We start from the raw sequence: 15,483 nt of genomic DNA, 5'->3' as shown, positions 1-15,483 counted from the left end.
AACAGAAGGCTGTTTAATATTAATAAATTATTTGTATTGCCTTCAAATCAGAATTATTTTAATGAAAGAAAAAGTGTCTTTTTGGAATCTATTTTTTATTAGCTTCCATTAGTTGTACAATGACTTTATGGTTACATTTTCACACATTTACAATATATTCCAATCTAACTCCTTCTATCACTCTGCCTTCCCCAATCCCAAAACAATGGAAAATATTTGTTAAAAAAAGAACTTCAAGGGGCTGGGAAGATGGCTCAGTGGTAGAGCGCTTGCCTTGCATGCCTGAGGCCCTGGGTTCGATTCATCAGTACCACATAAGCAAAATGAAAAAAGCTGGAAGTGGCGCTGTGGCTCAAGTGGTAGAGTGCTAGCCTTGAGCTGAAGAGCTGAGGGACAGCGCCCAGGCCCAGACTTCAGGCCCCACAACTGGACCCAAAAAAAAAAAAAAAAAGAAACTTCAAGCCGGGCACCGGTGGCTCATGCCTGTAATTCTAGGAGACTGAGATCTGAGGATCACAGTTCAAAGCCTGCAAAGCCAGCCCAGGCTATGAGACTCTTATCTTCAATTAGCCACCAGAAAACCAGAAGTGGTGCTGAGGCTCAAGTGGTAGAGCGTGAGCCTTGAACTGAAGAGCTGAGGGACAGTGCACAGGCCCAGAGTTCAAGCCTCACAACCAAGAACAACAAAAAAAACTTCAACATCAAAGACAAAACTACACAAACCTGAACACAAGTTGTGCATTTGGAAGAATTTGCTCAAGTCTGTTGATGTTTTTCACCCTGAAGCATAACACAGCTGGAGAGGGATTGCTAGTGAAGACTTTAATAATTCCACTTGGAAATGATATTGTCACATCACCAGTTATCTTCACAATACACCTGAAATTGGAATGTTGACAAGTGCTTAAAGGCTTATATGTGTATGTTATCGTAATTATGAATAAATTATTTCCTCAAAATAAAATTTAAATTTCTTATCAAGACCTACAATGCCCAATCTGATCTGGTACTTCTGGATGCATCTTCAATCACTTTCTCCCTTCTATTCAGGGATACAATTCACCTCATTGTCTGGAATATGTCAAGCATGTTTCTACCTCAGATCCTTCCACTCACTGACCATCCTAACTAGAATGGTCTTTCCCCATATACCTGTATGGCTTAGTCCTCCACATCTTTCAAATATCTGCTTAAATTTAATTTCAAAAAGATCCCTTGGTTACTCCCTCTAAACCTGGTTTATTGCAAACATCAATATGTGTCTGATATTTTTTCTTTACTATAAAGCAAGTTCAGCTCAGGAGAGAACTTTACTCTGTTTACTTAAGAATCCTCGGTATATATTACAAAGTCTTAGAGATAGTAAGTGCTCAAACATTTCATGAATGAATAGATTCATTATGTAAGACTGGTTATTCACCCAAACATAATTTTTTTTAAGGCCAGGTGCTGAATAAATTCTGCAAGAGCCTCATATTAACCACACATTGTAGGTCTCATAGAAAATGTCCCTTTTACCAGATATTCCATCAGATGGGTCCTCATGATCAAACAACTTAGGCAAGAGTGTAATAAACTGGGGGAAGTCATCACTTACTGCTATTCATAGCATTTTTTAATTTGAAAGAAAATCCTTAAGATTAAATAGCAAAAAGCAAGTAAATAAAAAAACTCTAATTTATAAAAGAATCTGAAGGGTAACTCTGAAATTTATCACCAAGTCCCTCCTCCTGGCCAGCATACACACACAGACACACGCACTCATGTACACACACACAGAAGCACATATAGGCCCACACATAAAACTTAAAAACTCACTTGGTGGGATCTGCTCCTTTAAAGTAGGCATTAACAGATTCTGTAAGGGCAATTGCTACAGGTAAGGCATCCTGATTTCCAAGGCTGACAGGACTGGGACCCCGTGACACACCTAGAATACACACAATCCACTGTTAAATCCTTCAGTCAGACTCACAATGTTAGGTTGTCACAATTGACTCAACTTCTGGTCTCAATAATGCCCAAGTGTAAACCTAGAGTTTACAAATTGGAACTAATACAAAGGACAAAGATCTGGGAGACACATCATACTTTCCTTTAAAATGGAAAAGCATGGGATATTTAAGTAACATCAAAAGGAAAAGGTCCCTGACTTGAAGAGCTAAAATTACTAGTATGTCTTCCTAAACCTGCAAATACCAAATTCTTTCAATCCAATACTTCACAGCACTAAACTGAAATATAATGTTCCACACATGATTCATTATTGTTGCAATTATCTTAAGTCTCTTGGATGCTTGTACAGCTTAAGTATTCCTTATCTGAAATGCTTGAGATGTGTTTCATATTTTGGAATACTTGCATAAACTTTACTTGCTGAATATAACACAAAAATTCAAAATCTGAAATTTTCTAAAATTTGAAACTTTTTAAGCAATATGAGGGTTCAAAAAAGTTTTGGATTTTGGAGAATTACAAATTTATTTCTGGATTAGGGATGCTCAACCTACATTACGTTAACACATTACCTTGCCTCCACGTTTAACTATTAATGTTGCTTAAAAGCAGAACACTTTGAGTCACATCACATAAACATCAACATTTTAAAAGTGTAACAAAATATGAACAGATTTAATCTATTATGTGAGCTGGTTTTATGGTCAAAATACCTGACAAACAATTGCAAAGGAACTGAAGTTTATTTTCTCATTGTTTCAGAGGGTTCAGTCCATGGCTGCTTGGACAAAACGATGGTGGCAGGATTTGTGTAGTGTGAGGGGGTCCTACCTCATGATTCCCAGCTAATGAATGACATGAAGTAGAGAGAGGAAGGGATGAAAGACCATGCCCCCTGGGACTAAAGAAACTCCTCCAGTCAAAGAGTTTCCACAACTTCTAAAATAACACTATTAGCTAGGGACTAAGAGCTTCTGGGAGCCTGTGGGGGACATTTCATATTTAAACCATAACACCTATATACATGTATTAAGGTTTCTTTCTTTTCTTTTCTTTTTTTAGTCTAAAGCAGCCCTCAAATACAGCGCATTGTTACTAGGTACTACTGGCTTACACCTACAATCTTAACAACTCAGAAGATTGATATCAGAGGATCATGGCTCAAAACCAGCCTGGACAGAAATGTCCATGAGACTCATCTCCAATTAACCACCAAAGAGCCAGAAGTAGAGCTGTGATTCAAGTGGTAAGGCACCAGTACTTAACATTCTTCTGTACTGATTTCTTAGAAATTTTCTAACTTGGGCCAATCTTGCAGCAAACAAAGACAGAAGCTCACACTGTAACAGAACACATGTTCTTTAATCCTTTCTAGTGAGAACTATTCTGATGAATGACAATACTGGTGAGAATACAGTGTCTTTATGCAGGAATTCATACTAGACAAAAAAAAATTGTACACTTAGGGTGAGTTGAAAAACGAAATAAAAAATCATGACTTAAAAAAAGAGCTGGGCCAGGCACTGTTGGCTCATGCCTGTAAATCCTAGCTACTCAGGAGGCTGAAATCTGAGGATCACAGTTCAAAGCCAGCCCAGGCAGGAAAGTCTGTGAGACTCTTATCTCCAATAAAGCACTAGAAAACTGGAAGTGGCGCTGTGGCTCAAGTGGTAGAGTGCTAGCCTTGAGCAAAAGAAGCTCAGGGACAGTGCGCAGGCCTTGAGTTCAAGATCCAGGACTGGCAAAACAAAACAAAAAACCAGAGTTATCACAATTCCAGGGAAGTATGTTTTGAGACAAAGATAACTATAACCTTTCCTTTTTTGGGGAAGGGAGGGGACATGACCCTCAGGGGAGGACGTACTGTCCTAGGGCTTGAACATGGCCTAGACACTGTCCCTGAGCTTTTTTTCTTTTTTCTGGTCATGGGTCTTGAACTCTGGGCCTGGGCCCTGTCTCTGAGCTCTTCAGCTCAAGGCCAGTGCTCTACCACGTGAGCCACAGAGCCACTTCCGGCTTTTTTCTTTTTGCTTATGTGGTGCTGAGAGTTAAGAGTCGCACAGTCTTTTCTGCCCTAGCTGGCTCTGAATCCCAATCCTCAATCCCAGCCTGCTTAGAAACTAGGACTTTCGGGGCTGGGAAGGTGGCTCAGTGGTAGAGCGTTTGCCTTGCATGCCTGAGGCCCTGGGTTCGATTCCTCAGCACCACATAAGCAAAAAGAAAAAAGCCGGAAGTGGCGCTGTGGCTCAAGTCGTAGGGCGCTAGCCTTGAGCTGAAAAGCTGAGGGACAGCGCCCAGGCCCAGAGTTCAGGCCCCACGACTGGACCAAAAAAAAAAAAAAAAAAAGAAACTAGGACTTTCAGGCATGAACCACCAGCACTCAGTTCTTTTCCTCTTTTTTTATTGCGATAACATACATATCCTTTGAATCATTTTAAGTGCATTCCCAATGCTAGAAAACCATGACCATCCACTGTTCTCATCTTGTAAAAGTGAAACACCATACCCATATTAAGCAATATCTCCCTGTGACCCCCAGCCTCTGGCAATTACCTCTCTTTCTGTATGAATTTAACTATTTTTTTGTTTTTGTTTTTTTTGGGGTCCAGTCATAGGGCCTGAAGTCTGGGCCTAGGCGCTGTCCCTCAGCTCTTCAGCTCAAGGCTAGCACTCTACCACTTGAGCCACAGCGCCACTTCCGGCTTTTTTCTTTTTACTTATGTGGTGCTGAGGAATTGAACCCAGGGACTCAGGCATGCAAAGAAGCGCTCTACCACTGAGCCACCTTCCCAGCCCTGAACTTAACTATTTTAAATGCCCCAAATAAGCTAAATTGAACACAGTATCTGAGAGCTCTGTGTCCTCAAGTGTCATCCATGTTGTAGCTCATGTCAGAATTCCCTTCTCTTTTAAAACTGAATAATAGTCTATTGCATGCATATATTACATTTTGCTATCAGTTTAATACGTCAATGCACAGGTGGGTTGCTACTGTAAATGGTACTACTATGAACAGGGATATAAAGCTATCTCTTTATGATTCTGGCTTCAAGCCAGGTGCCAGTGTCTCATGCCTATAATCCTACTGAGGAGGCTGAGATCTGAGTATTGCAGTTCAAAGCCATCCCGGGCAGGAAAGTTCCTGAGACTCTTATCTCCAGTAAACCACCAGGAAACCAGAAGTGCTATAGCTCAAAGTGGTAGAGTGCTAGCCTGAAACAAAAAAGCTCAGGGGCAGCACCCAAACCCTAAATTCAAACCCATGACCAACAACAATCAAAAAAAATTCTGCTTTCAGTTCTTTTGGGTATATATCCAAAAGTGGAACTGCTTGATCATATGGTAAATCTATTTATTACTTTCTGAGTAACAACCATTGTTTTCAGAGTAATGGTAACATTTCACACTCCCACTCAGTGCATTTTTCCTCATCACTGTCATTTTCTGTCATAATATTTTTTTTGGTCCCTACTGATGATCACACCTAGGGCCTCATGCAAATGCTTTACTACTGAGCTATCTTCCAAGTTCAATAATGTGGGGTTTGGTGTTTTTTTTGCAGTACCAGAATTTCAACTCAGGACCTTTCCCACTTGTTCCATTTGCTTGCTTGAGGCGGACACTCTACCACTTAAGGTGTCCCTTCAACCTAGTTTTTACAGATTATTTTGGAAACAAAGTCATTCAGAAATATTTCTGCTTAAGCTAACTCTGAACATGATCCTCTAAACCTCAGCTTCCTAATTAGCTAGAATTATAGGCATGAACCATCAGTGCCTGGCCCACTCATTTATTTTTATTTATTTTTAGGGTACTGAGGATTAAAACTTAGGGCCTCTTGCTTATTAGGCAAGCACTCTACTACTTGACCTATTGCTGTGCCCCCAGTCTCATAAGGAAAAGTATATAGCTTGCCCTGAGGAATCTACATCTGCAAATTCAACCATGGATTGAAAATATTTAGAAAAAAAATTGTGTCTCGTGAACATCTATAGACATTTTTCCTGTCATTTCCACACAACGTAATATAACTATTTATTTTATACATTATAAATATAAATATAAAACTACATCGTGCAATATAAATAACCAGATGACAAAGCACACAGGAAAATGTATAGAGGGTATATACAAATACCACATGTAGATGTCAAGAGATGTCAAAGGCTGCCTGTATTTTATTAAATATGAAATTATTTTTTCTTGAGCAACCTACACAAATGGATATGTAGACACAGTCAAGTATAACATTAATGTCTGCTACTGCTTTAACTGTAAATAGCAAAAGAGATCTATCTATAGGGATTATGGATGTAACTCAGTAGTAGAGCATTTCACTAGCATGCACAAGGACCAGGTTCAAACCCAGTACAAAACAAAATAGTAACTTATTGTTTTCAATATGCCATTGTAATCATATACCATGACTATTATGAAATATTTACAAATACACAACCAGTGTTTGGAAGACTGGGAGATAACTCAAAATCTATTAGCATTTGGCAATATCAATTTTGGTACTTTCTAATTTTATTTTCCTTTCAAGATCATATTGTACAGGTATATCTGAAGAAAATAAATTCATAGAGGAAGTATTCACTTAAGTCTCTCAGCAACTAAATTTACAATATTCTTTTAAATAATTTTTTAGAAATCTGTATTTTAATTAGAATATTTTTTGTTTTCAATTCCAGCTTAATTGCTGCTTACTTAAGTATGTTCTGTAAATCTGAGGTAAGGATACAAGGTATCTTTCTCTAAGAGTGGGCATTTATTTAAGTCACAAAACCTGAGCCTAACTCCCTCCTACCTACCTCTACTTCTATGATTTTATCTTTTTGTGATTTTCCACATGACAGCCTTTGCTCTGATAGTTTACATATTATAACTTGTTTGGGAAGGGGGAGGTTGGTACTGAGGCTTGAACTCAGGGTCTGGGTGCTGTCTTTTTCATTCAAGGCTGATGCTTTACCACTTAAGCTACAGCTTCACTTCCAGCTTTTTGTTTGTTTGCTGGAGATAAAAGTCTCACAGCTCTGGCTGGCTTAAATCTTGACCCTCAGATCTCATCTCACTAGTGCCTAGCTCCCACTTCTTTTGCAAGGCAAGCGCTCTACCACTGAGCCACCTTCCCAGCCCGTAGCTCCCACTTCTTTTGTAATCACTCTTTCTTCTTATTCAGATAGCTCTGACATTCAGATTTATTGACATATTTTAATATTGAGGGAAGAAGAGAGCAGGGAAATAGAAGAAAATACAAAAATATTACATTAAGGATTTGATGTCAATAGCTGTTGTACAGCAACTAGACATAATTAGCACAAAACTGAGATAGTTAATCTTAGTGTTATTCCTGTTTTCTGAGACACCAACATTGCTGGAAAAGGAAAAACTAGGTAACAAAATATTTTAGATACACTTTAGCATCATTAGTCAACATAAACACTTGCTTCTGATACTATACCTGGTGATGTCTCACAGTGCTTTTCAATTTCAGAGAGTGTCCCAATCAAATTATCATCTTCTATTATATTTAAATAAAACACAATATTGTAGGAAAACACTTTCAAGTAACAAGAATCAAACTTTCAAATGTAAACAGAGTTACATAAATGTCTTGACAAGTAAAATTTGAGGGTAAAGACTGTTTCTTATATAAAATCCATATCCAACTGCCTTCCCTGCAGATGTGTCATCTACAGTTGGTTCTCCTTTTGCCAGCACTGGCTGAAACCATGAACATCTTTGTTCCGATTCACAAAAAATAACTTAGTTTCCATCATAACCAGAAAGCTCTAAATAATCTAGGTAATGAAAAAGAACTAAAGATTACTTGACTCAGCTTGATTTTGAGTAGGACCCATCTAGTTTTTATGACTAAAATATATTCATATAAATAAAAATGATTGAAACCAAATATATAAAGTATTTGTTAAACCAAATAAAATATAAAGTTACTAAATTCAACTTACACAAAGTTATAGGATGGGAAAATGTTGTACATGAAGGTACATGAAAGGTAAATAAAATAGGTGATACAATGTTTCAACTTTACTTTTCCTTAAATGTCAGTACAGGGTTGAATTCAGGGCTTCTTCACAATTGCTAGTCAGACACTACTACTTGAACCACATCTCCAGAGTTACTTTTTTAGACAGGATCTCACTTACCTACTGTTGGAGTATTGGCAGCACTCAATGAAGCAGAAGATGAGATGGAGGAAGAACTTTCTGCCCGGGCTAAGGGAGCAGCAGGGGGTGGGCTGGTATTGGAAGTTACAGGTGGGCTGAATGGCCTGGGCTTAAAAACAAAGTTTTTATGTTAAAATAATTCCTGCTTTGCCAGAAAATGTTTTTTAAGTTAATGAGTATGATTAACTTTCAAATTTACTGCTTTTTCTCACCCCAAAACAGTCAAATTCTATTCCTAAGAATACACTGAAAGCTGAAACAGTTAAATAACTGATCAAGAGTTGTACTTAAAACATTTGTATTTTTAAAAGTATACTAGACAGAGATATGATTTTTTTTAAATTTTTTGGGACTAGAACTCAGGGCCTAGATGCTGTCCTTGAGGGTTTCTTTGCTTAATGATAGTACTCTACCACTTGAGCCACAGCCCCACTTCTGGCATTTTGGGTGGTTAACTGGAGGTAAGAGTCTCATGGACTTTCTTGCCTAGAATGGCTTCAAACCACAACCCTCAAAGTTCAGCCTCCTGAATTATAGGATTACAGGTGTCAATCACATGTAGCTCAGCTGCCTTTATTGTTTACACATCTATACCCATTTTCCTTTGTAACTCTTTGTAATGTTTCCTTACTAAGAAAGCTTGACCAATATAAAGATTTGAGAAAATCATTTTGGGGAGGAAAGGGAGGTAGTACTGAGGTTTGAACTTAAGGCCTCACACTTGCTAGGCAAGTACTTTATCCCTTGAACCATACCCCAAGCCATCCCTTTTTGCTTTTGTTATTTTCCAAATGTAAGAGGTTTTACTTTTTGCCCAGGCCTGTCCAGACCACTATCCGTCTATTTATGCTTTATATGTGCTGAGATGATAAGCATGTGCTATCAAGCCCAGAATTTTATTGTCTCCGAAGGGTTCTAGATAAATTAATTTTTGATTAGCTGGCTTGGAACCTCTCATGCTGCCTGAATAGCTTGGATTACGGGCATGAGCCACCATGTCTGGCTGAGAAAAATCTTAAGTTTGTGTTTTTTCTACTTTTGTAGAAACAAATAGAAAAATATAACCTCAATCCATTTATCTTTTACTTTGGTGAATATGTTTTTCCTTTTCAAACTCCTAATTCCTTTAGTAATATATAAGCAATGCTTTCCTAGAATGTTTCATATTATTTAAAAAAAAAAAAAAGCATATTTACCTTTTCTTCCTAAAGCCCCCCAAAAACTTGTCTTTTCTCATAGGAAAGACATGAAAAAAGCAAACTCCAGCACAATTCTATAAGCATTAATACATAAATCAGCCAACTCTTCAGTAGTAACAAAAACATATATACATTTCCATGAAAATTAACTTCATTAGATAAGCCGTTTTGTAACAACATCCTGATCCATTTATTGTAAAACACTTTTTCTAGAGTACAACTTTCTAGTGACTCACTACACTGAAAACATACAGCAAGGGCTAAAATGTAGCTATATTTTTCATTGTATTTTAAAGTTCTCAAGGAAAAGATAAAAAAGATTCTCATGTTTTTCTCTTATTTTTAAAACTGCCCCACCTATTACAATAGCTACTAAAATGTAGCTATGTTTACTGAGATTTGAAAAATTGTGGACTTTGAAGACAGCATACACATAAAAAATATAAAATTTCATTAGCAATTTTTATTCTAAACACATACTAAAATTATGTTTTAGGTAAACTGGGTAAATAGAATATATTCAAATTAATTTCGCCGACTTTAACTCTTTAATGTGCCTCCTAGAAAGCTGAAAATTATGTATATTGCTTGAGTAGTCATGATTTATAACAGTGCATCTTAAATATGAGTGCATTATCAGAATGCACTAATGAGCTTCTGACTTGTCTAGGGTGGAGGAAGACACTGCTTTTACTGAGTCACCAGTAAAAATGCCAATATTGCCAACCTGGTATCTTATTTTGAGCACCACACTCTAGAACAAGAATTATTTCTTGGGGTGGGAAAGGTGTGTTCTCTGATAGGCAATGAAAAATTATCAAGAGTCTTAAAATATGCACATTTAGTCCATACATTTAATTGACTACAAGTTAAAAACAGATATTCATCAGATACTGTGTAATAATGAAGACTTAGAAATAAATATCACATTTCTTTTAGAAATTTAATTCTGACAGTGTAGAAGACAGAACATTTTAGACAATGAAATATTCTGACAACTTCAAATAGTGATCCTGGGAATGCCTAGGGTATTTTCTTTGTTTGTTTTTTTGGGTCTGGTCACGGGGCCTGAACTCTGGGTCTGGGCGCTGTCCCTCAGCTCTTCAGCTCAAGGCTAGCGCTCTACCACTTGAGCCACAGTGCCACTTCCGACTTTTTTCTTATGTGGTGCTGAGGAATCGAACCCAGGGCCTCATGCATGCAAGGCAAGCGCTCTACCACTGAGCCACCTTCCCAGCCCCGCCTAGGGTATTTTCTATAAAAATCTCAATTGTGGGAATTGGGGAAAGGAAGGTGATGTAAAGGACTTAATTGTAATAGTTCCACTGATTTCAATACAGTAAGAATTTATAATTATCTGATAATTCTGCTACTTAAAATAAGTTTGTAAACCATGGAATAATTCATGATATAGAAAGACATTTTCCAAATATTTTCAGCTGAAAAGTAGAAATATGTAAAGTATGAGTATTTACTGATATACTTAGTAATAAATTTTTGAGCAATTACCTACACTCAACAAAGTCATAGTGTTTAATACACATGAAAGTGTTTAAGTGTTATGGTGATAAAGTATCATTACACCCACACTACCTACAGGAAACCAGGCTTCATAATAAATACTTTGCCTAATGCTGATCCACTAGTATGTGGGAAATAAGGTTGTACTTGTAATAACTATGCTTCATTGCCTTGGAACAAATTCTTATGCACAGGAAAACAACAAATAGGACTGGAGCCATGGCTCAACTAGTAGAGCACCTGTCTAGCAAGCACAAGGTCCTCAGTTGAAACTCACAATAGAAAAGAACAAAAGTGTTAACACTGGTTTTCTTTAGGTGGTAAAATATAGAGGGAATTTTTAATTTTCTGTGTTTTCTACTTTCTGTATTTTATAACTTGTTCATGCATTTCTTTTGTAATCAGGGAATGAAAACCAAGTGCTCACTTCAGCAGCATACATACTAAAATTGGAACAATACAGAGAAGATTAGCATGGCCCCTGTGTAAGGATGACATGCAAATTCGTAAAGTGTTCCATATTTTAAAAAAAGAAAAGAAAGGGCTGGGAAGATGGCTCAGTGGTAGAATGCTTACCTTGCATGCTTGAGGCCCTGGGTTCGATTCCTCAGCACCACATAAGCAAAAAAAGAAAAGCCGGAAGTGGCGCTGTGGCTCAAGTGGTAGAGCGCTATCCTTGAGCTGAAGAGCGGAGGGACAGTGCCCAGGCCGAGTTCAGGCCCCAAGACTGGACCCCCCCCCTCAAAAAAAGAAAAGAAAAGAAAAAAGAAAACCAAGATGGGGCTGGGAAGGTGGCTCAGTGGTAGAGCGCTTGCCTTGCATGTGTGAGGCCCTGGGTTCGATTCCTCAGCACCACATAACCAAAAAGAGAAAAAAAGCCGGAAGTGGTGCTGTGGCTCAAGTGGTAGAGCACTAGCCTTGAGCTGAAGAGCTGAGGGACAGCGCCCAGGACCAGAGTTCAGGCCTCACAACCGGACCCAAAAAAAAAAAAGAAAACCAAGATGTAGTAATTCTTACAATAGTCATCTCCTTGGCAGTTTGTATGTGGTCTTTCATTCCACTCTCCTATACCAGTAAGTCAGTTCAGTGAAATAGTGATGTAAATCATCACTTCATGGAACACCTATGGTGCTCTATTCACTGACCATTTCCTAACTATGTACCATGTGATAGGCATTTTGTAAAATACTGATGAAATTAGCTAAGCCAGTCTAGTGAGGGGAACACGGACAGAGTCTATACAATTTGAAGTATGCATTAACAGAAATAGAAGCAAAGAATATGGGAGTAAGCAAGAGAATTAGTTTAATCTGCTGGAGAAACAATGTCAAAAGTGCTCTACATAAACGTTCACATTTAGCTGGATCTAAAAGAGGTTAGTTTAGTGTACTACAAAAAACACTGAGGAGTACTTCAAACCAAGTGCACAATAAGAAAACATGGACATACAAAAGGACATAATGTACCTCCATGGAAGAGGGAATGTACAAAGCCCTAGTTTCAATCTCCACCAGCACATACATTTAAATATTAAGCAGTTACTCTGGTGAGGCAGGTTAGTGATTTATGGATTACAGGCATCCACAGTACATATGGAGATGTAATATGAAGAAAATAGTAAGTTAAAACTTTTAGAAATTTAATTGTGGCAATTAAACTAGCAATTAATGTTGAGATGAAGCAAAGCAAAACAGATCATGGCAAGAAGGTTGGTTTAGAAGAGCCTAATTTTGATGATTTTTGAAGACCAGTTTGTTCCCATTCCATATAAACTATAGTATATATCAGTTAACTGATGTGGACTCGACTCTCCTATGCATAAAAAAGCTAGACTAAATGTCCTCCAGGACTCTCCTGGCAGTATACCTCTAAGGCTTAGGGATATATCAACATTTCTTCCTCAATATCTAATTTTAGGCAGAACAAAATGTGAGGACAATGGGCACTGAATGGTGCTTTTGTAATGTGTTGATATTCTCAGGAATCTCCTTGTGGACAGAGGTAATAATAATACTGGTTTGGGCCAGGGGCATGGTGGCTCATGCCTGTAATCCTACTCAGGAGGCTGAGATCTGAGGACCACGTTGAGACTCTTACTTCCAATAAACCACTCAGAGAATTGGAAGTGGATCTGTGGCTCTAGTGGTAGAGTGCTAGTCTTGAACACAAAAGCTCACAGACAGCGCCCAGGCCCAGAGTTCAATCCTCATGATCCATAAAAAAAAACAAGCAAACAAACAAACAAAAAAATACTGGTTTGGGAAATTTTCTTTTCTTTTTTTGTTGATCGTGAGGCTTGAACTCTGGGTCTGGGAGCTGTCCCTCAGCTCTTTGACTCAAGGCAAGCACTCTACCACTTGAGCCACAGCACCACTTCAGATTTTCTGGTGGCTAATTGGAGATAAGAGTCTCACTTTCCTGCTCAGGCTGACTTTGAACTGTGATCCTCAGATCTCAGCCTTCTGAGTATCTAGGATTACAGGCATGAGCCCCTGGCGCCTGGCGAAATTTTCTATTCTTTAAGGACTAGAGCAGAAAACTTCAAGCACTTAACTGTGTAAGAAAAATATTGACATTTAAATTGAATGTTACATAATTCAAAAAATGAAAACAAGTACATACTATTTCGTTAATCCCACTGAGTTTGCCTGATGTAAGTTTTGGTCTGGAAGCAGGCCTTGGAGGTGGGACAAGGGTGCCAATAGAAAGAGGAGTTGTGGGCCTGGCTGGTAGGAAAAAGAGAATTAGAAGAAAATCATTAGAATGCAGTAATCCTTGCATAAAGACATTCTATTATAAAGGAACTGTTAGGATTAAAAGCTCATTTTCCAGGGGTTTTAAAATGTAATTGTGTTTGTTTGATGGAACCCATTCATCAAATATGTTTTTGAAGCTATCAATGATAATCTGGATAAAAAAAAAAATCACACTTTTCAACAAAACTGACAAATTTTATTCTTATTTATACATGTAAAAATTAAATCTAATAAGTTAGCTGGTAAGACTAAGCCAATTTGGAGTGAAATGTCTTTACTAATAACTCATCTTCTTTACAGACCGACCAAACTTTTACAGCTGTGAGCTCTGAATCAAAACCCTACCTTCACTAAACTTTGTTCATTTGACTACATTGTACTTTTAGGAATAATCAAAAGTATTCTATTAATTTGCTGAAAATATTTCCCCAAATCAGTATAAATTTTCTAAGAGTTCACAATAACATTTTACTTTGCTGAAATAAATTAAGTCTTCATATTTTTTCAATGCCATTTACAAATTTTGCAGGTTAGGAATCAGTATTTCTAATTTCTTTTGGGGGTTGTTTTTATTGCTTTAATTATATTTAAGTAGTTGTACAACTTAATGTGTCCATTTGTGTGTACAATGCTTCCTAACCAGTGTCTTGTCTTGCATCATTCTTTCTCTAGAACTATCAATATTAACTCCTAAAAACCCTTATCACTGAGTGAAATTGAAGTGTCCATCATCAAAATTCATAAATTTATTATATAATCAAAACAGGAATGAGGAATAGAAGCAAACATGCTTAGATTATCTTACTAAATACGTTAAAACAATTTTATTTTCTTTTTGCTTTGTCGGTCATAGAGCCTGAGCACTGTCCCTAATGTTTCTTTTTGCTCAAGGCTAGCATTCTACCACTTGAGCCACAGAGCCATTTCTGGCCTTTTCTGCTTATGTGGTGCTGAGGAATCAAACCCAGGGTCTCATGCAGGCAAGGTAAACACTCTACCACTGAGCCACCTTCCCAGCCCCAGTTAAAACAATTTTCAAAAACACTAGGTCTATTCTAAAATATGGCTGTGATGGGGCTGGGAAGTTGACTCAGTGGTAGAGCACTTGCCTTGCATGCCTGAGGCCCTGGGTTCGATTCCCCAGCACCACATAAGCAAAAACAAAAAAGCCGGAAGTGGCACTGTGGCTCAAGTGGTAGAGTGCTAGCCTTGAGATGAAGAGTTGAGGGGCAGCACCCAGGCCCAGAGTTCAGGCCCCACCACTGGACCCAAAAAAAAAAAATAAAATAAAATAAAATATGGCTGTGATTCAGAGATGAAAAACATAGTATGTGGGAAAAATACACTCAGCAAGTCCTCCACATTTACAGACATGAAAAATTAAAAACAATTAAATGGGTAAAGTATAATTAAACAGGCTAAAGTATACATATGAGGGAATAAAAAGAAATCTGGGGACTGGGAATGTGGCTCAGTGGAAGAGTGCTTGCCTAGCATGTATGAAGCCCTGGGTTCGATTCCCCTGTACCACATAAACAGAAAATCTGGAAATGGCACTGTGGCTAAAGTGGTAGAGTACTAGCCTTGAGCAAAAAAGAAGCTCAGGGATAGTGCCCAGGCACTGAGTTCAAGCCCTAGGACTGGCAACGAAAAAAAGAAGGAAAAGAAAGGAGAAGAAGGAAGGAAGGAAGGAAGGAAGGAAGGAAGGAAGGAAGGAAGGAAGGAAGGAAGGAAGGAAGGAAGGAAGGAAGGAAGGAAGGAAGGAAGGAAGGAAGGAAGGAAGGAAGGAAGGAAGGAAGGAAGGAAGGAAGGAAGGAAGGAAGGAAGGAAGGAAGGAAGGAAGGAAGGAAAAAGAGAAAT

General features: G+C 38.1%; 1 protein-coding gene and 1 non-coding gene across 2 annotated transcripts in view; one reads left to right on the top strand and one right to left on the bottom strand.

Moving 5' to 3' along the window:
- Positions 1 to 15,483, bottom strand: part of Fcho2 (FCH and mu domain containing endocytic adaptor 2) — a 130,126-nt gene that overhangs the window by 11,332 nt on the left and 103,311 nt on the right. The window contains exons 18-21 of the mRNA XM_042690722.1: positions 13,490 to 13,593; positions 8,127 to 8,256; positions 1,819 to 1,930; positions 724 to 879 (exon numbers count right to left, since the gene is read on the bottom strand). Coding sequence (XP_042546656.1) covers positions 724 to 879; positions 1,819 to 1,930; positions 8,127 to 8,256; positions 13,490 to 13,593 — 502 coding nt within the window. The remainder of the gene's footprint in view (positions 1 to 723; positions 880 to 1,818; positions 1,931 to 8,126; positions 8,257 to 13,489; positions 13,594 to 15,483) is intronic.
- On the top strand, positions 11,287 to 11,393 carry LOC122117384. Its single transcript, XR_006149136.1, has one exon. It is a non-coding gene; the product is annotated as a U6 spliceosomal RNA (small nuclear RNA).

Source organism: Dipodomys spectabilis, unplaced genomic scaffold (assembly GCF_019054845.1).
Source record: "Dipodomys spectabilis isolate Male_0828 unplaced genomic scaffold, ASM1905484v1 ptg000140l, whole genome shotgun sequence".
Taxonomy (NCBI): Eukaryota; Metazoa; Chordata; class Mammalia; order Rodentia; family Heteromyidae; genus Dipodomys; species Dipodomys spectabilis.
This window is presented reverse-complemented; position numbering and strand designations above follow the sequence as displayed.